At 44.2% G+C, this 26,662-nt stretch overlaps 1 protein-coding gene across 8 annotated transcripts in view; it reads left to right on the plus strand.

Moving 5' to 3' along the window:
- utrn (utrophin) overlaps positions 1–26,662 on the plus strand; it is a 174,964-nt gene that overhangs the window by 129,089 nt on the left and 19,213 nt on the right. For 7 of the 8 annotated variants that reach the window (XM_076756295.1, XM_076756296.1, XM_076756294.1 and 4 more), the window contains 10 exons: positions 2,126–2,187; positions 3,552–3,626; positions 7,790–7,991; positions 8,811–8,896; positions 10,355–10,512; positions 14,586–14,752; positions 16,694–16,805; positions 20,281–20,417; positions 25,599–25,637; positions 26,147–26,212. In XM_076756295.1, the coding sequence (XP_076612410.1) occupies positions 2,126–2,187; positions 3,552–3,626; positions 7,790–7,991; positions 8,811–8,896; positions 10,355–10,512; positions 14,586–14,752; positions 16,694–16,805; positions 20,281–20,417; positions 25,599–25,637; positions 26,147–26,212 (1,104 nt within the window). The remainder of the gene's footprint in view (positions 1–2,125; positions 2,188–3,551; positions 3,627–7,789; positions 7,992–8,810; positions 8,897–10,354; positions 10,513–14,585; positions 14,753–16,693; positions 16,806–20,280; positions 20,418–25,598; positions 25,638–26,146; positions 26,213–26,662) is intronic. The other variant, XM_076756297.1, reaches the window with a different exon arrangement.

A 26,662-nucleotide genomic window follows, 5' to 3' on the forward strand; every position in this document is an offset into this window, starting at 1 on the left:
GACCCAAGCGGCTTCATCCCCAGATGCTCCCGCTCACAGTTAGCCCACGAAAGGCAGAAATGATCATTGTTGCTTCTCTCTCAGATCCAACTTGGATGCAGAAGTAGCATCATGTCAACACCTGAAATTAACAATCATCTTTATCGATTTGTTAATTTTTTAATGCATAAAATGGAAAAATGTCCTCCACAAGTTCCCAGAACCTAGAGCAGCTCTTCACGTTGTTTGTTTTGTCTGGTCAGCCGTCCAAAACACTAAAATTATTCAGTTTTCGTCATGTAAAACAGAAAAGCATTGAGTCATCACACATTTAAATATGACTTGAAGCTAGAGGTAATCATAAAACTCCTTGTTGATTTTTTTGGATCGACTAATCAAATAATCGTTTGTGCAAATGTCCCTCAGGTTGTTAACCTGTGATCTGTATAATAAAGATATATGCTGCATAACTTCTGGATGCATCTCCACGACACTTTCAGATATCTGCCAAGAAAATCTCTCTTTTTGTCCCCTGCTCTTTAATATTCTCCGATGCTTCTCCTCTTGCCAATGAATGTTTCCCGCTGTGTTATCTAAACTGTAGCAGCTTTGTAGTAAATGTGTCACCAGTTTGCCCCCCCCCCCCCCCCCCCCCCCTGCAGGACAACAAAAAGATTGCTTAGGCATTACTAAGGGAATGATTTGAAGGGAACGCATTGAGGACGGTTGAACCTGACAACTGAGTCGTCCTCATTATGGCATTCATGAGTTGTGGATATAAGCACAAGCTTCCTAATCTTTTTTGATGGAAATGCGGCCTGCCTCTTGGTGCGTGTGTGTGTGTGTGTGTGTACATAAATGCAACGCGATACATCATCGTACGAGCTCTGTCTTGTCTCCGATGTACCCTTCTAAGCTTTAATGACAAAAATGTTTTATGACAATAACTGTCGGAGGATTCTGGCCTGGATAGCCGGTATTCTTCCTCCTAGTTATGTGTTTGCACGCGGCAAATATCAGCAAATCCCCCGACTTGGATTCACAGAAACCTTTTTGTCTATTCAGGCGAGATCTTTGTAGTCCGTCTAAATCAAACACGAGCGCGGGAGGGCCAGGCATTCGCGTCGCCTGTGCAGGTGTGAAAGGGGTCATCAGTCCGTACGGACATTGAATAGCGATGAACGTCCGCGTACGAGGAGGGCTCCCGTTGTCTACTTCGCCACCTCGGTTAGCTTCTGGCACTCGACTTCACTTCCTGCTGCCTGTCAGCGGAGAGCGAGCCATCGCAGAAACCGCAGGGGAGCCTCTGCATCCAACTTTCATTTCAAGAATCGCCTTCCAGAAGTCTTCTCAAACATTCCACGCTGATCTAAGTGTGGCGTCTGACAGCCAGGTGCCATTTTGACGTGCACACACACACACACACCATGGTCAGCAGAGCTCAAACAGACGCACTGACGGGCAGCGGCAGCTTGAGAAACGTCAAACTCTTTGCTTTTGTGTGTGCGAAGGCAAAGTTTTATCAGTTTTCTTGCAGGTCTTATTTAATTTCGTGTAGATTTGTGTGTGCATGCGTGTATTTGTGAGGCTTCTGTCTGAAGCTGAAATATAAACAGGCAGTTTAGACTTGGTCCCCTCATGTTTATGTCCCATGGTGGAAGGCAGATCCTGTCATGAGGGAGAAGGATTATGTCTATTTGTGAGTGGTGTGTGTTTTGTCGCTGGACTGTTTTTTTTGGCTGCTGTGTGTGATTTATGATTCGTTGAAGAATATGAAGCCTCTGTCCCCAGTTTGGGTCTGCTAAGAAAAGAGTTTTTGATGAAGTCATCAGCGCTCGCACATGTCAAACGATGATGATAATAGTGATGTTAGCTTGTGTGAATTCGGAGTGTGTGTTCATCCTGCCAGGTTCTTGTGTGTACTCGTGCTATTTTGTGCGTACGTCTTTGTGTACTTTAGCTTTCGAAGTAGTTTGGTCTGTCATACCGTTTCATTTTTTATTTTGTGATAAACCTTAAAAGTGTTTCTCAGTATCTCTAAGTGTGTGTTTTTGACATCAGTGGCTCTTGTCCCGTTGGTGCGTCAGCTCATGTGGTTTTCGTGTTTGTCAGTCTAATGGTTCTCCTCTATTTTTGTGGTTTTCAGTCACCAGACACAGACGACCTGCTGGGACCATCCAAAGATGACAGAGCTCTACCAGTCACTAGGTAAGAAACACACACACACACACACACACACACACACACACACACACACACACACACACAGCATCTTCAGGCCCTGAAAAAGTGAATTTGAAAAATCTTCTCCCAAAGATCTTGAATTTATCATTTATAAAAAAAACATATTTTCTCAGTTACTTGTATTGATTTCAGGCCAGGCGGATGCTCAAATTTCGTTTGCCCGTGTTTTAGGATATTGCACACGCTGTCTCTGAGATTTCTGCCTCCTGGAATATTAAAAAATGTCATTCAAAAAAAACAGCTGTATTTCTGTCCCGAAACCATGTTATTGTCACTCGGGGTGATTCAAAGAATTCGCTGTGAACTGTTACATTGCATTTTCGGTGAGAAAACATCGAAGGAAGGCTTTTCACAGCGTTTTCTGTGTATTATTCTGAGTAATAGGACAGCTGATTCTGAAGAGAGATGTTGCTGTTGTATTTGATTAATGTAATCTCTCAGTGCTGTGAGCACCACAAACAAAATTCATTTCAGTGTCATTATGTTGGGATGGAGGCAAACAATTCGGACAGAGATCTCTCAGAACTTGGGCAAATAAACTCAAAACTCAAAACATTGCCAGATACCGCTATAGGTAAGTTGAACTGACCCTTTATTAGGATTAGTAAAGCCTGTTTTCTGGCAGTGTACTGGTCTTTGAAGGGACTGGGGGCCATTAGGGTGACTCAAATGCAGGGTTCTGTCAGGCTCATACACGTATGCCTTTTGTTTTGTGAAACGTGTCAAAGTTAACATGGGAGGAGATTAATTTTGCCAATTGCATCTTGCATTTTTTTTTTTTTTTTTTTAACATTTGATGAAACCCCGATGGGCCCCCTGATCTATTTGAGGGCAGTTTTGTGGTGAGGGATCAACAAAGTCTTGTAAACCCATTTCTCTCTTGTCTAGTTAGTTTACTCTTCACATTTAACTTGGAAATTTGGCCCTGATCTTTTTGCTCTCTCTCCTGCTCCCTGTTAATATCCATATGCATGTCTCTGTCCCTGTGGGGTGACCACTGTGACTGTTTTTTTTAATGAGCAGCCAGATAAGTAATAAGCTGTGAAACTTTGGGAGTGTTTGCTGTAGGCCAGCAGCTCAACAAATAGCACCAGCCCCCACTGAGACGGAACTCACTAACCTAATTACACTGTCCACATTAGTCACCCCTCTCCTCGGTCATCTCCATAGACGGTCACTAACAAAAAGCCGGCTTTCATTGAAGACAGACGTCCTGCTTGTGCTGCCCAGTAGGCATATTTCTGCCGCACTTTGTTTTCTGATTTTCTGCCTCTGTTTTCTTCTTGCCCGCCCAACGTTCGTCTCTGTGTCTCTGTCCCTGCCTGTAGCGGACCTGAACAACGTGAGATTCTCAGCATACCGAACAGCCATGAAGATCCGCAGACTACAGAAAGCACTGTGCTGTAAGTGAGACACACACACACACACACACACACACACACACACACACACACACACACACACACTCATACGCACCTTAATACCAACAGTCGTGGTCTGCTTCTTTTGAAGTCTGGGTGCAACAAGGGGATGCAGTAATGATTTGAAGCTTTGCAGGCGTTGTGCCAGACGGGCGAAGGAGCCAGGGATATTTTGGCTTTAAAATTACACAAACCCTGTCAGTGTGTGTGTCTGGGTATGTGCAAGGTTTTGTCCATGCACAGTCACAGCTGGTGCTTGTATTAAGCCCGGTGAGCATAGCCTCATTTGGTGTGTGCACAGGTGGGATTTTTTTTAGGGTGTGCTTTTTTTAAACATTTTTCTCACCACCAGAGCTGCTGTTTTCTTGTTTATAATGGAAGCTTTGATAAAGGCGGCTATTATCTCCAGTCTCAGGTGGCTATCAGCCCCATCTACACACACTGCAGGTGCATGCAGACTCCCCCTTTTGTGAGGTTCCAACCAGCAGCTACTTGGGGCTCAGCACAGTGTAATAGTAATGGTGACAAATGTTAACTATTATCCAGCTGTTGACATTATTATAGCAGCACACGCTGCGAACTCACACTGCTCATTTACATCCCGCTGTTTGTAGGAAGTTTGAAACAAATGCCTGGTGTGTGTGTGTGTGTCTGTGTGTGTGTGCAGCTTTGGCCTGCGTACCTGAATAATTGTGGGTATCAAAGTGTGTTATTGTGTTTGTTGGTTGTTAATGAGTTTGAATGATTCAGGCGTTTTAGTTTGCTATCTCGCATTGCCTCTCCGATCGCATACGTGTGCTTGTGACGGGAATGCATTAGTCTGACTGATTTCAACTTGGGGCACAGCAATTCAATTTCATCCATTAGATTAGAACAGTCACAGAGCAAAACACACACAATGCAGCACACACACACACACACACACACACACACACACACACACACACACACACACACGCACGCAGCAGAAGGCTCAGTAGTTATTAGTTATTAGCCTGGATTCATGTGGAATCTGCTTGGAGACGTGTGTGTGCCTGTAAGAATGTTTGTCAGTGTGTGTGTGTGTGTGTGTGTGTGTGTGTGTGTGTATACATGTACTTGAACAGTTATCTTTGTGAGAACCAATTTGAGTTTTAGACAATGGCAGTGAGGACATTTTTAGAAAGTGAGGACATTTCGTAGGTCCTCACTTAAGGACAGACCTCAGAAGCCTGTCTGAGGGTTAACCTGGTTTTAAGGGTTTGGTTAGAATTAGGTTTAGTTTGAGGTTAGGGTAAGGGGCTCAGGACTGCATCATGTCAGTGAGGGTCCTCACAATGATAGAAGTACAAGGTTGTGTGTGTGTGTGTGTGTGTGTGTGTGTGTGTGTGTGTGTGTGTGTGTCCCAACACACATGACAGGGATACTATAAAATGGCTAATTGGGTTAAGTCTGTGCCAGGGGGCTGGAGAAGCACAAATGAGCTTGCGTGGCATCCTGCTAATGTGCCACAGCCTCTCAGCTTCATACCCGCACGTGTAGTGAGAAAGCTAGAGAGAAGTGAAGTTTTGCTTTCTGGCAGCATGGCTGCCCTGCTGTGCGCCGCTACACGTCGATGCACCACAGTAATTAGTGCTGTCTGGGGAGCAGGGGGCAACAAAAGGCAAGGAAGCCGCGGAGGGGCTGACAAGGAGCGAGCAATGGGGCAAATGAGGAGGCTTAAGTGAGGAGAGGAGCTGAGAAGGATGAAGGCTGTACGAGAGGGAGCGGCATTTAAATGGTGTCTGGTAGAGCTGTAGAGGGTCAGAGCAGAGATGCATACAGAACTACAGAGGGTTCATGCCCCACTCTCTAATATATCTGTAAAAAGTTTTTTAACCTCCTGTATTTTGATATTTGTTGCATGAATCTGAAGCCATGCACCATAATCAATATCCTGAAAATCGAAATGCACATAATGTACGTCTAAATAAGTTGCGAAATGTTTGTGATGTTTATTTTAGTGATGAAAGTCAGCCCACACCCGACCCATAACCCAGCCCACATCTGTCGTACAGAATGTTAATGACTTCAGAAGATTGTATTCTCCAACTCCACCCTCTCCTCTCTACTCCATGGATCCACCATCAAACCGCCCAGCTCCCAAGCTGACCATTCCCTGGAGATTATTGAAGAATCACTGGATCTCTCCCCAGATGATTGTGGTTTTAATAGGGCTGATTTCCCTATCGGTGTCAGTGTTGCAGGAGAGAATGTTGTGCGTCGTTACTGCAGAATTTACACATTAACGGCACATCCGAGAATTTGCTATCAGCTCCTAAGTCACGGATGCAGAACGTCTTGTTTTCTCTAGGACACAGTTTCTCGTGTACATGTAGTTGCTAGAATACGTCTCAGTTAGTAAATATGGACGAACTGTCTTGAGCCTTGTCTGCCACTGTTTCCTTCTGGCACAAGCGGTGTGACATTTATTCATTCATTAATGTTAGTTTAATTCTGCCAGTGGTTCCGGACCTCTAAATGAGGATCAGATACAGGAGAACACCTGGTCTATACAGTATCCACACTATAATGGCCCTCATTTTGGTCATGCTAATGAATCACCTGTAGCAGACAGCACGCCGCATATTTGTTTTACCGTCTAGCAGAGAGTTTTACACAGAGACGGGGTTAATTAGTTGACCTTTTCAGTGGACCTTGAATAAAGTGCTAAGTACAGTAAGAGTCCCATCAGCATGTGTAAAGGTCGTGAGAAAGCATTGTTTTCTTGCCCACACAAACAAATGGAATATAATGTATCAGGCTAGCTGTTTCCCCCAGTTTCCAGTCTGTGTGCTAAGCTACGCTAAGTGGCTGCTTGGTCCAGGAGAGTGCTGTTGATCTCTCAAGAAAGTGAATAAATTAACCAGTATTTACCAAAATTAGTCAGAACAGTGCACTAGAGTGGAACTCTTGTCCCAAATCCATGCTACAGGCTAATTCTATACATTATGTACTACATACTACTACGTCATAGAAAACTGTTCTTGTGTATGTGTATTTTGACAGAAATAAAATTCCTGCTTTAATCAAGAAAATCTGAAGCCCAGCTCACCAACAGCTGCTGTGAAACAAAACAGCAATCTAGTATGCACGCTATCTACTTAATGTTGACACTTTTACACTGTCAACACTACATCCCAAAAATTCTGAAATTGGGGCACAGTGATTGTTCCAGAAATTTCTTGATGCAGGAAGTAATAATCAAGCTAGACAACAGTATCCGTGTGTGCATGCGTGTGCGCGTGAATGGCAGCATCTACTGAACAACAGCTGCTGAAAGTGTCTCGTATTTTATCTACATTTCAATTACTCTGTTTTCTCTCTGTGTGTTCGTGTGTGTTTACACATCTGGCTGCTTTGTTCAGCAGTGTTGTCCCAAAGGATTCAATTAGCCTGCTTTTTTCGGGCTTCTTCCTGTTTTCCCACTCTCGTACCGTCCATAAGTGGTAGCTACAGTATATAAGATGATATAATTGAGACATTTATATAAATACAGTAACCCTTTTTGCATTGTCATTGAAGATGAAGCCAACAAATTAAATTAGAAGAAACTAGACTCCTCTTTGTCTGACTCTTGTACATTTTTCCCTCGTTTGTCTTCCCCCGTTCAGATTTCTCTCTCGGATTAATATTTCACCACAGCGATCTGTCTGTTCTCCGTCTGTACTCCCGGCAGACTCTCACACTTAGTTGTTTTGAACTATTTTGGACAAAATATCAGTCAAGTCTGCAGTTTTGAAGTGCCTCTATGAATAGTCTGTGCCATTTTCAGCTCCTCGTCCTCTTCAGATTTGTCGGCATTTTTAGAAAAATCTGAGTCACGTCTGAAAGCCCAACGAACAAGTCTGACAGGTTACTAATGGTTCTGACTGGCTCTTTTTCTCTTTTCGCCCCTGTCACCCCTCATGTGATTCCTCTTTCAACTTTTTCTTTGCTCCTTCTCGCTGTTCTCGTTAACCTTCCCCCACTCTCCTCCCTTTTCCACTTTCACTTTTTTCTCCCAATCCTCCTCGTTTCTGTCTCCTCATTGTTTCTCTGCTGCTCTGTCCTCTATTTCCTTTTCCATCTAACTCCTCTCACCCAACCCACACCCCCCTCCCCTCCATCTCCCTTCTCATCTGCAGTGGACCTGTTGGACCTCAGCGTGGCCCAGAACACGTTCGAGCAGCACAAGCTCACCAACAACAATCAGCTGCTGTCCGTTCCCGACGTCATCAACTGCCTGACGTCCATCTACGACGGCCTGGAGCAGGAGCACAAAGACCTGGTGAACGTGCCGCTCTGCGTTGACATGTGTCTCAACTGGCTCCTCAACGTGTACGACACGTACGTACGCCACCTGTTTCTTATTCAGGACAGAGCATCATGAATTGGCCCTCCTTTTTTTTCTGAATGTGAATGGGAATCGTGCATGTCGCCACCTCCATCCTACAAAGTTTGCTTCATGTTCCCCAAATACAGCGTGGCCAATTTCTTCAATCACATTGGATGAAAGTGTCCGACTGATGCATCTCATCACTCTGCGCTCGCATTTCCAAATCCATCTTCTTTGGTCTCGGCTGTGTGTGATGATTATGTTATACATATTTACACACTCATATGCTTATACTCTGCATACGCTGACATTGTCAACATGCTATATGCACCAGCAAGTGCCTCAGTTGGCATGCGAATGGCTGTGACACACAGCGTTTGTTTGAGAGCGGACATGCATACACACAAGTTCAAATACGCTCAACACTCGTGGAAACAGCATGGACACGCCGCATAATCACATGTGTGCTGTAAACCAACATGCTTACTGATCTAAACATTGTTTGTGGGTACACAGAAAATGCATTAGTGATCTCACCAGCTCTCACCTGCAATGAAAGAAACAGCACACTCACTCACACACTCACTCACACACACACACACACACACACACACACACACAGATTCTTCTCTTTCCAAGCACATAATGATTTTCTGTCACTGTTGCATGTAATTCAGATTTAAACCGACATACTGTTTATACACAAACATACACCCACAATAATTAAAACTGACTCACTGCCACTGTCTGATGTTTTGTGTTTGCGTGTGTGTGTGTGTGTGTGTGTGTGTGTGTGTGTGTGTGTGCGTGTCTGTCTGTGGTCTCCGCAGTGGTCGCAGTGGAAAGATCCGTGTCCTGTCCATGAAGATCGGTTTGCTCTCTCTCTGCAAGGGACACCTGGAGGAGAAATACAAATGTAAGTGCCAATGAGTAGTAAGATATCTGCTGATGCACACATGCACTTAAACGCACCGCCGTCCCACCCAATGCACAGGCTAGTCTGCAGCGAGTCCATCCCACAGTGCTTCGGCGTGCCAATAATCCCAGCAGTATTAATCAAACTCACAGAAAGAGAGAGAGAGAGAGAGAGAGGAGCTTGAGAATGGCTCATCTAATTGGATGAGAGACCTCCTACGCGTTTTCCCTGTTCTTTCTTTAATTTTCTTTTCTGATTTATTTTTGAGGATTAGGGAGTGTGAATATAGGCTCGACGCACTGGGAGGAGACTGTCATTTTGGCTTCCTGCTCTTTGTTTCTGCTGCTTTATCTCTCTCTGTCTATCTTCCTCCGCTGTCACTGCTCACACCATTGTTCATCCATCCAGCAGTGCCACTTTGTCTTCCGTCCTGTCTTACTTACTCTTGCTTCCCTCCATCTCTCCATCCTCCTTCCCCTCTTCCTCTTTCTCTTCCCTTTCTCTCGCCATCATGGCATCCCTGAGCCTATTCGTTCCACTGGCAGTTTCTATTAGCCTGAGAAGGGTATCAAGCACGCCTGATTGCGTCCTTCCTCCTTTACTCTTTTAGAGTCTCATTGGCTGTCTGTCCCATGCATATAGCCGCACACACACACACACACACACACACACACCTAACCAGGCATGTCGCCATTTGACACTCTTTTTGCAACACTTGCATATGTCAAATGTAATCTCGTAGCAGAAAGTAGAGAGTCAGAGACGTGGGTGTTGATCACTCAGATGACACGAGAGGTGTGTGTTGGAATGGGGTCACGAGCACACATCATTGCTGGTGTTTGCACGTAGCACACGGGCACACATAACAGGAGCTGGCATCACAGCCAGGCCTCACACAGAGATCAAAGTCAACTGCAAGCGGAGCAGAAAGACCTGTCATGCCCTTCGTTTCTCCCTCCCCCTCCCCTCTTTCTCTGCGTGCTCTCTTTGCTCAGTCTGTGCCTGAGCTCTGGACATTTTTTGTCATAGCTTCATCTAAAATGCGACGCTGTCAGTGTGTTAACTGGCCGAGCCTGCGTGTCACTGGGCAGGCGTCCATGCCCAGTTCACCTCTGTCAGTCTCTGGGAGAATGTAGTGGAGGAGAGTTGGAGGCAGGGAGATGGAGTGTAGAGGAGAAAGAGTCAGACATGTAAGAGGAACAACAGAAAGATTAAAAATGGTATCTTTTCCCGATTTCTTCCATGTCCTCCCCACCACCTCCCACCCATATATGGACGCACACAGGTACGCACAAACACTTCCCTCCCACTCCATGCAATACTTCACACTTTCTCCCTCCACATCTATTTATATCTATACCTTTTATTTGAAATGTCACCCACGTGCTTTGACTCTTTCTCCCTCTTCCTGTCTCTCTCTCTACCTCATCCACCTCCACCACTTTCTCCCCCACTCAGACCTCTTCAGCCAGGTAGCGTCAGCAGGTGACACGTGTGACCAGAGGCAGCTTGGCCTGCTGCTTCACGAAGCCATACAGATCCCGAAGCAGTTGGGGGAGGTGGCCGCCTTCGGAGGCTCCAACATCGAACCCAGCGTCCGCAGCTGCTTCCAGCACGTATGTTTGCACACAAACTCACCCGAGCATGTAGATGTATAGCTGCTGCATGCATGTCGGTGCACTCATACACACATACTGTACATACTGTATAAGCACACACTCTGGGGCTGAGTAATCATGTTATGTTCTGAATACCAGCTGGATTACAGGCAGAGGGAAGGAATCTTTTTGGGATGCTAGTTTGGCCGTGTGTTACCGTGTGGAATCATGCTGAACAACGCACATCAAAATCTACATTTTCTCCATCATAATTAAGTCATAATTCTTCACAGTCCATATCAGATATGTTGACAAAAATGTACTCAAAAATGAGACTGGTGAGGGAAAGAGAAGTCGCTCACCGCATGGACATTTCAGTGCAGTTGATTGACAGAAAATTTAATCTGCAGCTATTTTGATTATTGATGCCTCATTTAAATCATTATTTTACAATGCTAAAATTCACTGGTTCCATCTTTGCACATGTGGTTTTCTCATGTCTCTGTGAGAGTCAACTGAACCATCTGTTGGCCAGACAAAACAAACAATTTGAAGATGTCAGTTTGGGCTCTGGGAAATTGTGATGGACATTTTAGGACATTTCATAGACAAGACTGCTTAATCAAGAAAATAACTGGCAGATTAATTGCTAATGAAAAATTGCAGCTCTAATGCAGTCAGAGGTTAGTAATGGCTTACAAAGATGGCCTGAGCCTGAACAACTAATAACACAAAACTAACACAATGGAGCTCAAACTGAATGGCCTACAGATTGCTGGTTTCCATAATGTCTCATCATTCTTGTTTTGAAAGAATAACGTATTGTGAAGTTGTTTGCAGACCACAGAATCTACATATTCGGGGACAGTCAGGCCTTTAGTCTCTCGGTGGTACACCCCTCCAGGCACAGCGTTTGTGGGCATTTTTCCAGGACTCTCAAAATCCGCTGGTTGGTTCTCCACCAGTGCAGATGGTTTTCCTCTGATGGAATGCAGGGCTCTTAATAGGTTATCATATTTTCTGCAAGCACCACATATATAATCATGATTTTCCCAGGGAGTAATCAATTCTTCATATTTATCCCTAGAACCTCGATCCCTAGAAAACTTAACATATCATGTTTATTTCTGTCAGGGTTGGAGGCATTATGTATCTGCTGCAGCTCGAAGATCCTTAAAAACTGACTGATATTACACTTTTATCCACTGAAAATGTCGTGCGTGGACTTCTTTTTGTCACACTGTCTCAGCCAGTTTGTGGCATGAATCAACACATATACTGATCCAGTGAAAAGATGGGATTTATTGTCGGCTGTCCCACATCATTATAACAGAGCTGGAAATGCCTCTGCCAACTCTCCTGCATTGGCTTCTAAATTTATGAGTTTGTTTAGCTTCATGTACATGTAAAGTTTTTAGAGTCAGAGTAGTGAAAGGTTGGTCAAAATGGCGAATATATTTCGAGTTGGTGACATTACGGGTAATTGTTTTTGGCAAGTGATCAGTGCTGTCATAGGTGATGGTTTGATGCATCCTCCCAAAGCTAACTGTCATTAAGCACCTCAGTGTCCTCCACGTTTCCCAGCTATCTAACATCTGCCCCTCTCAATGCCATAAAAATGCTTCAATATACAAGCTCTGCTGACCGACCATGAAGCCTCAAATGGCCTGCAGTCTTTTGCTGGTTGTCCTCTAATGTTTTACTGTGGCCAGCAAACCACTTTCCCCAGGTTTATCTCTGGACGTTACTGGCATTTAATGATGTCTTCATCCCCCCCTGGGATCCCTGTTTCATTTTTCCCACTCCTCTTCTCCTGGCTCATGCTTCAGCAGCCATAAATGGGAGCCAAACATTAAAATTAGGAAGCTATAAATTTCACCGATATATCCTGTGCTGCAGCTCTCAAAATAGCAGAGTGAGGTGCTTTAAACCATACTGTATCTCTCTCTCTCTTTTCTTCTCAAAATATTGCAAACACCTTGCCTCCTTGCCGAGAATTCTCCCTCTCGATGACATATTAATACGCATTTGCACACGGAGAGCTGAGCGCGCACAAGTACGCGCACAAATTGCCCACAGACTTGATTATGAATTGCTGTGGCAGCTGTAGTCCAGTTGCTCATTAATCATTCAATCATCAAACCAAGTTGGCAGGTCGACACTGACGCACACACACATACGCACGCCCTCATTTACACGCTCACACATAGACACAAGCAAAGCCATGTGCCACCTGCCCTGCCAGTGACAGTGCAGTCACCCAGTCCATTTGGTTTAATGGGGCTGTGATGAACGAGTCGCGCCGCCATAAATACGGCCTCTTTCACTGTTCCTTTGTCAGTCTCTGTCCTTTACCCATCCATCCGTCTATCTAGCCATCCTTTCAGCCATCTCTTCTCTGCAGTAATTAATCTGTATGTGCTATAAATCTGCCATTATGTGGTGTGGAGGAGGGAGGGAAGGCAAAGATGAGACTCAACTATGGGAAAGGAGAGACAGAGAGGTGCTGTGATTGTTCAGGAGAAGGTCAAATGGAAGGGTGAGGGATGTGAAGGTGATTTAAGGTGTCGTCAGGGTGAAAGTTTCATTGGCAGCGTTCTCATTTGTCAACCAGTAACTTTCAGGAGCCTTCTTATGCACTCCAGCCCATCTGAAAGAACCACACTTAACATAACATGAAATTCACTTAACATTGCCAGAAATGCATTCACCCAGGTGATCGTAAGGGCTGGCTATCATTTAAAGTAGCATTTTTCATACAAGGAACTTATTTTTATATAACTAATCTAAAAAAATGTTCAATATCGTCTAACCACCAACTGTCCAAGAACTCGTCTTATGAAAAAGTCTGTATATTTGGAAACCTTTCATGACTACAAGCACAGTAAATATTTGATGCCAGTTTTTGGAACTTGACCTTTTTTCAATATCTGGTGCTTTGAACACATCTAACAGTTCACCTTATCGCACACCAAGGCTCCCTGGTAAATGTTTTTGAGAACGGACTGCAAATATTGATTCAAAAAGCTGATTCCTGAGTCCAGTTTTCAGGCTGGAACGTGTTTGTCTTTCAGTTTGTTTAGTTGCATTCATTTATTTTCAGAAGGATATACTAATAAAAATTGAGAAGCTCTACACGCCATAAGCCTTGGGAGGGGATCAGGGGAACACACACGCACACGCACACACACACACACACACACACACACACACACACACACACACACACACACTTACTCTGTTCCTTTTGATTATTCTCTCCTCTTATTTCAAATGTATTCAGCCCTTTGCTGCATTTGCTGCCCTTTTTGTGTGTCAGGGATGATGGAAAGGTCGTCTTTGATTTGTTTGGCGGTAACAACAGCCATGTCAAAGCTTCTCGCCCTCTGTTGCCTTTTCCATTTGGCTCATTATCATCTGCAGTTAAACAAAGATACTCCTGAAATATATCTATTTTTTTTTTTATGTCCTGTTTCTTCTTTTCGATATGATGGTTTTAAAGCAGAAATAAAAACAGAATGCCATCATCATTATCACATTCTGTTTTACACAGCCTCCCGATTTGTGGTAATCGGGGTTGTACAGGTTGCATAAGCATTTACACCTCCAAAAGTTTAGAGCAGCAGTTAAGAGTAGGAGTCAGTGGGTGTTTTTTTTACAGCTACTTGCATGGAGCAATATGGCTGTTAGCTAACAGCAAGGCTATGGGCGTGTGGGACAAGGGCAGAGAGGGTGTTAAAATCAATCAATGTTTATTGTTAGATATTTCAGCCAATAAACATGAATAAGGAGCTCATAAATGTTATTTAGTCTTGGTCCGCAATTCAGGGCAATAATGCGTCTGAGGCAATCGTTGCTTTAATGTGAATGGTCATCTTAAATTTGTCTGCATCTTTATTTGGTTTTCAGTAACAAGCAGAGAATTACAGCCTGTTAATCATTTCTGCGGATGACGTTGTGCACGTTTCTCCATCGTGTGCAGTTTATCAGCACTGTTTGTTGAACTTTTATAGGAACTGTAAACTTCACATGGTTGCTAAACTTTTGATTTAAGGTCTCCTAACTATTAGCTCTGCCTCTTTTATGCGCAGGTGACCAATAAGGTGGAGCTGGAGCCCAGGCAGTTTGTGGATTGGATGCGTCTGGAGCCCCAGTCTATGGTTTGGCTCCCTGTCCTGCACAGAGTGGCGGCTGCAGAGACGGCGAAACATCAGGCCAAGTGCAATATCTGCAAGGAGTGTCCCATTGTTGGCTTCAGGTAAAACACACGCCCATGCGAAATAAAGAGACAAGTCTGCAACATGTAATAGGCCACTCACACAAACACCAAATGTGGCGGTTGTTCTCTCCTGGTTGAGCATAAAGGGCAGATCTGCTCTGGAGGGCAGGCATTTATCTAAATGTCAACAGCTGATACACCACTGACTAAATACCATCCGGAGGTTTGCAGCGAAACATGCACACATCGTCACAAATGCAACAACACGCTCGTACACACAAACATGCAGCGCACAGCCACATTCACAAAGTTCACAAAGAGCCGATTGGCTGGCAAACAATCCATAACAGACCTCCCTCTGATACTGCGCACGACTGACAATCGCACACAAACACACATCCACAGCTGCCTTTGTTTCAGTCGGCTCCTGATCTTATCTCACACCTCTATACTAACAACAGGTCAAGAAAGATGTGTGTTGCTGCTCAACAGCTGTAGTCAATTTATCATAGGATTAAGTTTTTCTCTGACAGTTTGTCACAGTTTAGCAGGGAAAAGCTTTTTCTGTGGCTGGAGAGTCGTGCAACACCACGCCAAGTGAAGTCAGGTGGCAGGATTGTCCCTTTCAGATTCCCTGCTTTGCCAGCAGAAAGAGAAATGCGGTCAGACATTTGATGAAGCACACGTCTCCCAAGTTCTGTCACTGATCGATGAGAGGGAGCGATGGAGGGAGGGAAAGGCAGAGAGCAAGAGAGGAAGAGGAAGGAAAATGCATCGCAGGCGTTTTGTAGATTTCCTTTTTTTTTTTTTTTCTTGTAAGTAGCAGCAATTTTTTTTTCAAACAAGCATGGTACATGTGATCATCCAAACACTGAACTGAAAGGGTAATTTGTCAGCAGATATGTTTACGTTTGATTAACGTCAACCCAACTGCAGCAAATTAGTGGAAGAGTTAGACCACCGAGACACATTTAACACGCACCATTTCCTGTGCGTTCAAGCAAACTGTCCTGAGCACGCGTCGCATTTACATGTTTACTTGCATTGTTGGACCTGCAATGATTTAAACTTAATGACCTCTGCTGTGATACAAAATGCCAAAGAGACAAAAGCCCTTGATCCTGTTATTAAGATGATTTGTAGGACTGATAATGTAAAATTGGATGTTGACCTTTATTTATTTTTTGGTCATATTATTTGAAGGTGCTTCAGAAAAAGTACTTTTTTAGCCGCTAAGAGGATGTCACCTAATCCGACCAGAAATACAGGTTCCATAATTAACCAAAGGAGCTGTTGGTGGATAGAGTCATTAATTAAGAGCCGTCTCAGCACCTCCTGCTGTGAAGGTGAATTAACGCCCCCTCCTCGTAGTAATATGCTGCGTGTCAGTGCGTAATGGCGCATTTGACTTGGTGGTGCGGCGTGTTCGGTTGCATCCTTTGATGTATGGCACTCTCTCGTAGCTCATCAGTCAGCTAACCTTGGGAGAGCTGGAGAGGAGAGAAAGATAAAAGACTTAAGCTATTACGTCTGAATGGCTCCTGTCTCAATTTAGCTGTTAAATGGCCTCGTGGCTACAGCTTCTGCTGAGGACAACATCCTTGACAGTTGTTGTCACATTGTTGTGTTTTGGTGGAAATCCAACTGTCTGTCACACTGTCAGCATATTGAGAAGATTTTTAGTGTGTGTGTGTGCCTGTGTGCCTGTGTGTGTGCATGTTAACATGTGCACATGGAGTGTTGTGTGACTGAGTGACAGTGGGAATCAGCAGCTCTCCAGGAGGCCCAGTGTAGCCTGGAGATGAATCAAGTTGTAGGGCTACATATGTGCTCATTCGTGCCCACACACACACACACACACACACACACACACACACACACACACCCTGAGGACGGGCAAGTGACATCTACTTTACTTCCCAAGTCAACTTATCTCACTTTTCACCTCCCTTTCTCTCCTCTCCTCTGCTCTCTGTCTAGGTATCGCAGTCTGAAGCATTTCAACTACGACGTGTGTCAGAGCTGCTTCTTTTCTGGGCGCACAGCCAAGGGCCACAAGCTCAACTACCCCATGGTGGAGTACTGTACACCGGTGAGGGACACACACACACACACACACACACACACACACACACACACAGACACACACGTTGTTCAGCAGCTCATCTCATGTCTTGCAGTCTCCTCTCATCCATTAAATGGAAGCTCACATTCACACTTGCAGACTTTAGTTATTAGAGCGACACATTCATACTGATTTAAATGTATTTCCTTGCAGTGAATATATGGTGATATTTTAATTTCTAAATATTTTTTTAATTCAGTGGTCGGTCTAAGTCTTGATTTTCTCACCAGTATTTAAACCAAAAAGCAAACGTAGCCCCCTGCATTTTTTTAATGTTATTTTCTGTCTGAACGCCCACTAAGGCCTTGCTCACAGTCTGCATTCCAATTTACCCCAAAGGTCAGGACTCTTAGATCAACTGGGGTAGAGTCAAGCTCTTCCACACCAACCTCAGAAAAAACATTTCTGTGTGGGCCTTTGTTTGCGCATGTTTAAACAGGAACAAGCACATTACTGTTGGAAGTATTATTGTTGGTTTCACACTCTAACTTTAACCATAAGCGGTGCTTTCTGGCTCCAGCCCCTTCACCAGTTCACGTCTCGCTTTAACCAAGAACCAAATCTTCGCCCTAATGTTGGATGGTTTACCTTGTGGGGGCTTGCTTTTTGTCCACAGCTGGGAAATGAGTCTCCATTATGTGACTGTGTAAACAAATTTGTATTCCCTCACTGTGATTAATATCACTCTTGTGCCTTGCTTCTACTTCCTGCGTCCCATGCAGTTGATTTCTCCTACTTGTTCCACAATCAACCCTCCCGACAGACCTCTGGCTTAATTTGAATTTACATGAACAAATGTTAAAATACTCATGGCTCTCTGAGGTCTTTTTTATCATTTCTGCCAGAAAGCAATATTTCACTTTACTACTACGCAGAGAGGAGAATATTGGAAAAGGGGGAGCTTGGTGAAATTGAACATTGCTCTCTTTCTCAATTAGGATCGCACACTTGTGGGCCAACTCCTTTCAATATTGCTTAACGTCAAACTTTGAGTGACTCGAGTGGAGACGTTTCTCATTTCTGTCTTTTAATTTGCTTTTTCAATTTTGCAAATGGGATAGATATTGACTTTGGAGGAGCAGCTGTAGGGAGCAGTGATCATTCTTCCCTGAGTTAAGATGCCCAGCAGCTGCCTGCCCCAACTCTGAAAAAATAACCTTATCTTATTTTCAGCTTTGCTGCAGCGACAAACGCTTAGAACGTCTCTTAAAGGTTATTAGGCATCTATAGGGTACGTTAATCACTCAGGAGTTTACTGATCACCAACTCTAAGCAAAGGAAGAAATAAACTTCAGGAGAGATTAAACTTTTTCCCTGACCTCTTTGACATCCCCGTAAAATGACAGTATGTCTTGTGTGTATGAGATACAGTTATGGCAAAGGTAACTGGACCCGCTCTGTGGTCACTTCAGCTGATTCAGCATAATTTTTATCTGATTTGTGTCCACCTGCACGTGTCAGTGTATTTTGTAGTAGCACATTAATGACGTCATTAGACTCTCCTAGACTCAACTGCTAACCAGGACAGACTTCGGTTAGATTTGATCGTGCACGTAAGAACCTGATGAAACAGCTATAATGGCAGATCTCGCTAGAAGGGACAAGAGTCAATGAGACAGAAGTCTGGTGTTTGGCAGAAAAGAGAGACTCATGACAGCAGCCTGGAAGCTGCAAGAAGTCCTGAGCGAGAGCAGAAGGCAAAACATTGTATCCGCTGATTAAATGAATATTTGAACTTATCAGCCATGATGTTAAGCTCCGGCTGCCAGAAAGCAGTCGTAACTTATCACCATCACCGCTCTGAAGAATGGCTGTGACAGCAGCACACTGTCCACAGGCTTTTCAGCACAAACAGCTGGAAGACGTGTGAGGATAAAGGGAATGCTGAATGGAGCCAAATACAAGCAAATTATTGAGGGCCGCTTGCTTGACGGTGCCAAACACCTGAGACCGGTACAATAGCTCGAACAATGACCCTAAGCATACATTACAGCGAGATCAATACTGGAATGACTGTAGAACAAAAGGAAGAAAAACCTTGAACAGCTGTGATGTCGTGTGAAGCTTTGCCTGTCAGACTTCACACAGCTGCAAAATACTGTAAACTGGAAGGAAATCACTCCAATCCAGCAGTTCCAAGCTGTTAGATGGATTCAAGACCCAAATCTGTAATTTCTGCCAGAGGGAAATCAAATGAAAACTCAGCTGAATCAACTTATTGTGCCATTTTAAATCCTGCAAACTCAACTTTGAAGTTTTTTCTTTTCTTTATTGTTTCGCTGTGGTTCCTCTGAAAATATCACTTTCATACATAATCATATTTACTCTGCTCCCTGCACTCAAACCAAATTGTGGTTCAGTTTTATACCTTTGAAAATATGAAGTCTATACTGAATAATGATACTACAAAAAACAGATTTTGCAGAAGGTTAAAGATTGATAGTGACTTTTGTGAGACTCGGGACAGTCATTTAATACGATTCCGTCTTTTATCTTTGTCATGCTGTTTATTTTATGGCCACAATCTCTTTTTTTTTTATTAGTTTTTCATTTTTATGGGAGTGGCATTTTCACAGTCCCAATGGGCTTCGTCAGTGTTATCAAAGAAACCAAATTTGGTGCTGTGCTGTATTGATTACTTTCATTTCGATGTTTTTGCCTTTCCTAAGTGGAGAGGTTGTTGGAGTTCGACTGTGACTGGAGCCTCCAGCAACATTCTGTTATCAATACATCAGGGACCGTGTTTACGGTGCACTCAGTAACTTCAGCAGATTCATTCCAGCTCAGGACCTTTGTTGCCTGTAATAAACAGCTTCGCTCTCTGTCACTCTTCCCTGTCTATGTCCACATTGTCACCATCTAATCAAGGCAAAAGAAAAAAAAGCACATCTGTGAAGCAACACAGGAAGAAGCTTGCAATAACATACGCACGCACGTCTAAACTTGCACAAATTCTCCTCCAGCTTTAGTATAATTGTGCCGTAATTGCTGTTGGTTTGCTTAAGCTACCATCTTAAATTGCGTGGATTAGCCAATAAGCCAAGTGAACTCAATAGAGTCTGCTCATTTACGCATATCTGTCGACTGTGGAAGTGGTATATTTGTCTGTATGTTTGTGTGTGTGTGTGTGTGTGTGTGTGAGTGTGAGTGTGTTCTGCAGTGGTTGTCTGAATCCTCTGCAAAGGGATTTTCTCCCCCTCTGGTCAGGTTGTTGTGGTAATTTGTTGTTTGCTTGCAAGGCAGAAGCCGCTTCTGCAGGAGGAACACCTTTGCTAAGTATCTAATTAACAAAACACACTCTCTTCCACACAAATGCGTCTGCTGCTTACAGTGTGTGCGCACATACAGAGAGCGTGGAAATACATAAACACACACACACACACTCACACTCACTACAATGAACAACGGCCAAACTTTTTCCGTCTCTTTGTCTTTCTCGTAGACGACATCGGGCGAGGACATGCGTGATTTCACCAAAGTGCTGAAGAACAAATTCAGATCGAAGAAGTACTTTGCCAAACATCCCCGGCTCGGTTACCTCCCAGTCCAGACGGTTCTAGAGGGCGACAACATGGAGACGTAAGTAGCATTGAGTGTCTTTATGAACAGATCGGTATTCAAATCTGATGAGCTAAAAGATTCAACACGGTAAAAGGGAAGGTAGAGCGTCTTTAGTTTCAGTAATGTGAATGTGAATGAACTGGAATATTTGGCTACAACAGGGATTTAAATCAAATCCTTAAGATGTGATTGGATCGCTTGAAAGTGGGCGTGGGGTAGCAAAAACAGCGCAGTACGGTGCTCCAGTCGGAGTAGAAGGATCTTGTTAGAGCAAAAGAAAGAGGAAGTGAATAATGTTTTTGCCAGCCAACATCCAAACACGCCCCTCCTACTGCTCTACTAGCTGCTACGAAGCACAAGCTAATGGTCCAGGTTAGCTCATCACCCCAGATCACACGTGATTGGATGAATTTGTGTACACGCTCCCTCGTTCAAAATGAGTCCTCAAATACATGCAGCTCGTGACAAAGCAGCCCCGCTTGTTCCCAGTTTGTCACTTAGGCTTCATTTACCACTTTCCAGTCTCAGGTGCTAAGAGTACCCGACTGATAACACTAATATTAATATCCTAGACTTGACAAAGCTTCTAAAGAGCCACACAATACGACAGCTTTCACAGGCTAAACAGTGCTCCCCATCACTGACTTTGACTTTCTCTCACTCTGTCATGAAGATATCATGCCTTACACTCACTCACACCTGTGCTACAGAGTGTGAGCTTTAATTCCCACTCAGTTCATGTGTTTATTTACCTGTTGGTCCAGGTGCTGTCGCCGCGCTGTAGATCTTCAGTCTGCAGCACCTGCCCTAGCGACTGTGTCTGATTTATTTCCCTGCTCCTGCCCACCGTAAATCCCCCTGGAGAGCCGTTTAACCAGGCCCACATTATGCAGACGCCCCGGGCGAGCTCCCCGTCCTCCCCTGTGGAGTCCGCGTCTGACTTGTGGCCCGTTTTGAACAGCGGCCCTCTCGCCCTGTGCGCTCTGAGACTGTTGCTTTCTGTGACTCATTTCTGTGTTCCCACTACATTTTTTCCATCTATCTGTCTGTTGTCTCCTTTTCTCTGCCTGTCAGTATTTTTGTGTAGTATTCCTGTCTGAGCGGGACATCTCCCACTCCTGCTGTCTTATTTTCGACCGGTCGAGTTTCGCACCTTGCAATCACAAGAAACTCTCACAGATGCTCGTGCTTGCACTCACAGTGACTCACCTGTTCACTTGGCGATAGATTTTCCTCCAGCATCCAGCTGCACACAGCCGCCTCTCAGATGGATTGCACCCCCCCTTTCATCCCTCCCATCCTTGCCCATCCTCCTCCTCCTCGCCTCCTGCCTCGTTCCATTCTCACTTCTCTTCCTCTCTGAAAAATGGCTCCTGCAGAGATGCCTGTCTGATAAATGCCCCTAAAAGACAGAGGAATTGTGGCAAAACACAGAGCTCTTTTCAAAATAGGGCAGAAGGGAATAGAGACTTTAGGACTATTTTATGGTCATTTTCCCGTCTCCTTTACTGCATTAGTTCTCTCCTGTGAGCCATGGGCTATCCGCATGTTGCCACAGGCTTGAGTACACTGTAAACAGGTTTATTTGCAGAAATAAGCCTCAAGGTGTAATTTTTTGCTTTTGGACTGTCTAAGATTTGGCTCAAACATACGCCAAGTGTTAAGAAATGCTCAGCACACCACATTCGTTTTAGACCTACAGTATGTTGTCATGGTTTAGTGGCTTTTACCATCTCCAAGTCACTAAAATGAACACTGCGACCTAAATTGAAATGGATTTTTTCTGTAATTGGAATGAGGTCTTGATCCCAGCTTGAAAAGAAGAATTATACAGATTAGGTAAACATCATAACGTTTGATGCCATGTTTGTTGAAAGAAAATTTGATTGCTCCAAATTTTCCAACTTCAGAATATCGAATATATAACAGATTTATCTGCATCTACAAATCTGATAAACCAGTCAATTAAAAAAACAAACAAAAAAAAAAAACTAGTAACATCATCCTGGATATCATGCTTCATGTTTTCTTGTGTCCAGTTTTTAACAATATTAAGAGATTTCTCCTCCTAAACCTCTTTATTGCATTGTCAGGCTCCTTTCGTCGTCCCGACAAAGCAAACTTCTCAGAAGTTGTAATTTTTAAAGTAGTGTAGCAGCAGGAGAGAAAATTAGATTGTCTGCTGTATAATTGCTCTCCCTAATGCACTCACTTACCGTCTCTCTCCTTTCCACTTTTGTATCACCGTTCCTCTTTTTTAATTCCACCCACTCTGTTTCTTTCCACCTTGAGAGAGCAAAACACCACCTACTCTCACCTCCCACTTGTATCTTCGCTTCATTTCACGGCAGATAGGATTGTTGATTCGTCATAGCCATATTTGATAATGTGAAAGAACCATTCTAATGTTTCTCCCTCAGTGTTGGCTTTTTTTGCTTTTTACCCTCTGTAACCGGATAGCGGAGACGAGTCTCTGCTGCAGCAGGCCCACTTGAGAGGTTAATAGGTTTGATCAGGGACAGTGAAATCAGAGGCTAAATCTTACAAGTTTGCGATCATGGGGGCGAATGTTGATCATGAAGACAGTAACAAAGTCTCTAAAGTGTACATTAAAACATTAAAAAGACAACAGCTGCACAGCAGGTTGTCTCCTGAAACTGGTTTGTAGTAAACGATACTCCTCTTAGCTGTCAGGTACATGTTAGATGATTCTTTGTCTCCAAATTGTCTACTTAAATCATACACAGTACACACAAATGCACACAAAAGCTCCCGTGTGTTTCCTCTGACATCCATACACAGGATGAAAACAGAGGAGCGTCTCTCTCAATGTGCATCCGTATCCTGCGCTTGCTCACGTACGCACACCACATGTTTCCCTCTCCAGCCCTCTAGCTGTCTCGCTGACAGACAGGTAGAGGTGTCAGCATGTGCAGATGGTCTTTTACCCCTGACAGAGCAAACGGAGGACAGGGAGAGCCGAGAGAAGCGGTGCTAAATGTGACAGTTACGACCACAGCGTGACGGGCTAAATTGATTTTTAGGAACCTTTCGGGGCATTCACCAATATGTTGTTTACCAGCACACAAATACATCATAAAAAACTTTAGCACAGAGCTTCAAGTCCTGTGTTTGGTAGCTTTATTTGACCCAGCTTCTTCAGAAAACATGCCCTTCAACATGGGTCTCACAGCCTGTGAGTGGGTGTTTGTTGCTTGATGGAGATTCATTGCCGTTTGTTTACACCAGGCAAGACACTGACTCTGATTTTTCAGACTCTTTGTTAAAATGTCACCGTCTTTATACTGATGGTGCGTGTGGAATTTTCTGCCTAATTGAGTTTGACTCATCCTGCGCGAGCTCGTTCAGATCAGTGCAAATCAAAAGGCAGAGATGCAGAAGTGTCTCATTTTCTCATTTTGAAGAATAACCTTGCTGTCTCGTATTTTGAACGTGCTCTCAGATTTAATGGAGTAGGCCACACACTCACAAAAAAGCAACTTCTTTTTACATTGAGGCATTAACACTAAGATATTCACAATAAAGTGACTGATGGTGATCTTTTATGAATGCTGTTTTCAGCTTCGAGTGCGCTGTGCTCATGCATTTTGACCGCAGCTCAGACTTTGAGCACAGTACCAGTGGAAGTGAAACGCGAGCTCTGCTCTGCACTTCGACAGGCACAACAAGCACAACAAGCCTTCCATCCAAACACACTCGTTCCAACAGCCACATTTGTCAGACCCCAAATACTCCCCAAGGTCTCTGCTGTCACGATTTCTCCCCTCCCTCTCTTTTCTTTAGTCACCTTTCCCTCGCTCATTTTTTTCCCTCGCTTCATTTCCAATTTCTCCTCTCTCCCTCCCCCTCTTTTACTCTAACTTGTGCTTCTGTCTCCACAACAAGCTACTTCTTTTCAAGTCCACCCGAAGGTTCACGTTATGCCATTGTAAGCCCATCAGAAAAGTGTGGTTGAAAGAAAAACCATCTAAGCTCTACGGAGCTATCAGTTTTTGGCAGAGATGAAACCTGACATCAGTCTCCTGAAAAAAACAACATGAGCACACTTCTGGCAAAGATATCGGCGGGCGCCTGAAACGCCGCACCAGCAGCTATGAATAGTTAGCTCGGTCTGCCCTGTCGACCCTGATCTCTTTTTCTTTCTCCGTCTCTCTCGTTTCCGTCTGAATCCCCTGCTGCATTTCAGATTCTCCTCACAGCTACAGAAGTGTGACTACACTGGCTGCCCCGCTGTGAGAAGTAGAGCCGCCACGTGGCCCCCCCCCCCCCCCCGACTTCCCCTCCTTTCTCTCCCTCCTTCGGGAACAAAAGTGCGAGGTGAAAGAATGTCATCCTCAGCCGTTATCTTGCCAATTTCTAGCCAGCCTCCTCCATGAAAACAACACATGTCTTCAAGTGTTTGAGATAAGAGGGCGTCCCATTTGTTTACAAATAACAATTTATGCTCTGCGTCTCTAAGAATAGCAGCAATAATTGTCACGGACCAGAAACCAGAAATTTTTAAAGACCTCTAGCATCCTGGTTTATCACATTTTATTTCTGAAAACTCTAAAGTAGCTTCATTTGCTGGCTTCTTATACACCAAATTTAATGTTAATAACATAATGTGCTCAATAGCAGATTAACTACAAAATAGGTTCCATGTATGTTTTTGCTGGTGTGCTATTTCAGTAAATCCTAGTGGAAATAAATGAGAAAAAGGAAGAAATTTGGACCATAGCATTCTATATGCAGGAGGATTTGTAAAAACCAATTAAAGGAAATATGTGTGACAGCGGCATCTGACAGAATCAAGCCTTCTCTGTGTGAGCCTTCACACACACACACACACAGCCTGGGTGTACTACAGTGTGCTGCTGACAGGTCCACTTGCCCGTCTTGACCCTTTCAAAACTGACAGTCAACCAACACCCTTTCTGTGTCACGAGTCCATTCTGAAGCAGGTTTCGGAGAACATCACAGGGGATAATCTCGACCACGTGTGGTTTGGTGTGTGTATTGGTGACGGCTTCACGTGCCTTCCCTCTGCGTGGAGTCCAGCCACTCGGCTGCTGGCCGGACTCCTCCTTCCACTTCTTCCTCCACCTGCTGTGTTTTTTGTTTCTGAGTGCTGTTGACCCTGAAATATGTTGTGGTGCCTTAACCCCCACTCCCTCCCTCCCTCCGATTCTCTTACAGTCCCGTCACCCTCATCAGCATGTGTCCGGAGCAGTATGAGTGAGTATCAACGCCACCAGCAACACCCACGTCTCCAGACTGGAATGCCCTTTAACGACACCTCCTTTACTCCCTTCTCTCCTCGATCACCTCCCCCCTTAAAGTCCTTCACTGCATGTTGCCTGCCTGCCTGCCTGCCTCCCTGCCTGCCTGGCTGCCTGATCCACTGGCTGAACATGGCACCAAAAACAAAAAAAAAAAACCTCACCCACTGTCTCCTCACCACCACCTTCTTCTCCTCTCTAAAAGCATCCAACTAGCATTCAGTTGCTCATCCCTGCAGCAGCTGTCAAAAATCATCCAACCGCTGCGTAGATCATCCTGCTCTCCTATTTCTCTTTCTAGGATCATCAGATTTGTTTTCTAGGTGATGTTGTGAAGGACCATTAGGTTGTGTGTGTATGTGTGTGTGAACGAGTGTGTGCATGAGCCCGTGAATCTCTTTGTGTTAATGAGGTTGTGTGAGCATGCTGAATCTCATTCGTCTCCATTACCCCATTCATTTCCAGGCTGTCCCAGTCACCTCAGCTCTCTCATGATGACACCCACTCCAGGATAGAGCAGTATGCCAGCAGGTAACATCATGCATTCCCCAATCATCATCTCATCCTGCCACAAAGCACACACAGAAAGATCTGCTAACTGTGTTTAAATGATGCACATTTACAATTCGTCATGAAAGGACTGTTTCAGTCCTTTTGCAAATTTCAGGTTGTTTACGTAAGGAGCACTTGATTCCAGTCTGTACTTACACTGCGTTACTATGCAGCAGTAATCTGTCTTTGGATGCGCACAGTAAACACAAAGATAATGATGATGCTCAGCCGGAATAGTCAGATAAATGGAAACTAGTCGCTGCCTGGAAATAATGAAAAAAACCGTATTATACTTTGGAAAAGGGTCAATGAAAGTACTTTCATATGTGATTTGCAGTAAAAATGAAATACAATCAAATGAAAACCAAAAACCTAATTAAATGCACATGGAGCATGACGTTTAAAGAGAGCATTTAAAGAGTTGTTGAG

This window comes from Chaetodon auriga, chromosome 18 (genome assembly GCF_051107435.1).
Source record: "Chaetodon auriga isolate fChaAug3 chromosome 18, fChaAug3.hap1, whole genome shotgun sequence".
In the NCBI taxonomy this organism is placed as follows: Eukaryota; Metazoa; Chordata; class Actinopteri; order Chaetodontiformes; family Chaetodontidae; genus Chaetodon; species Chaetodon auriga.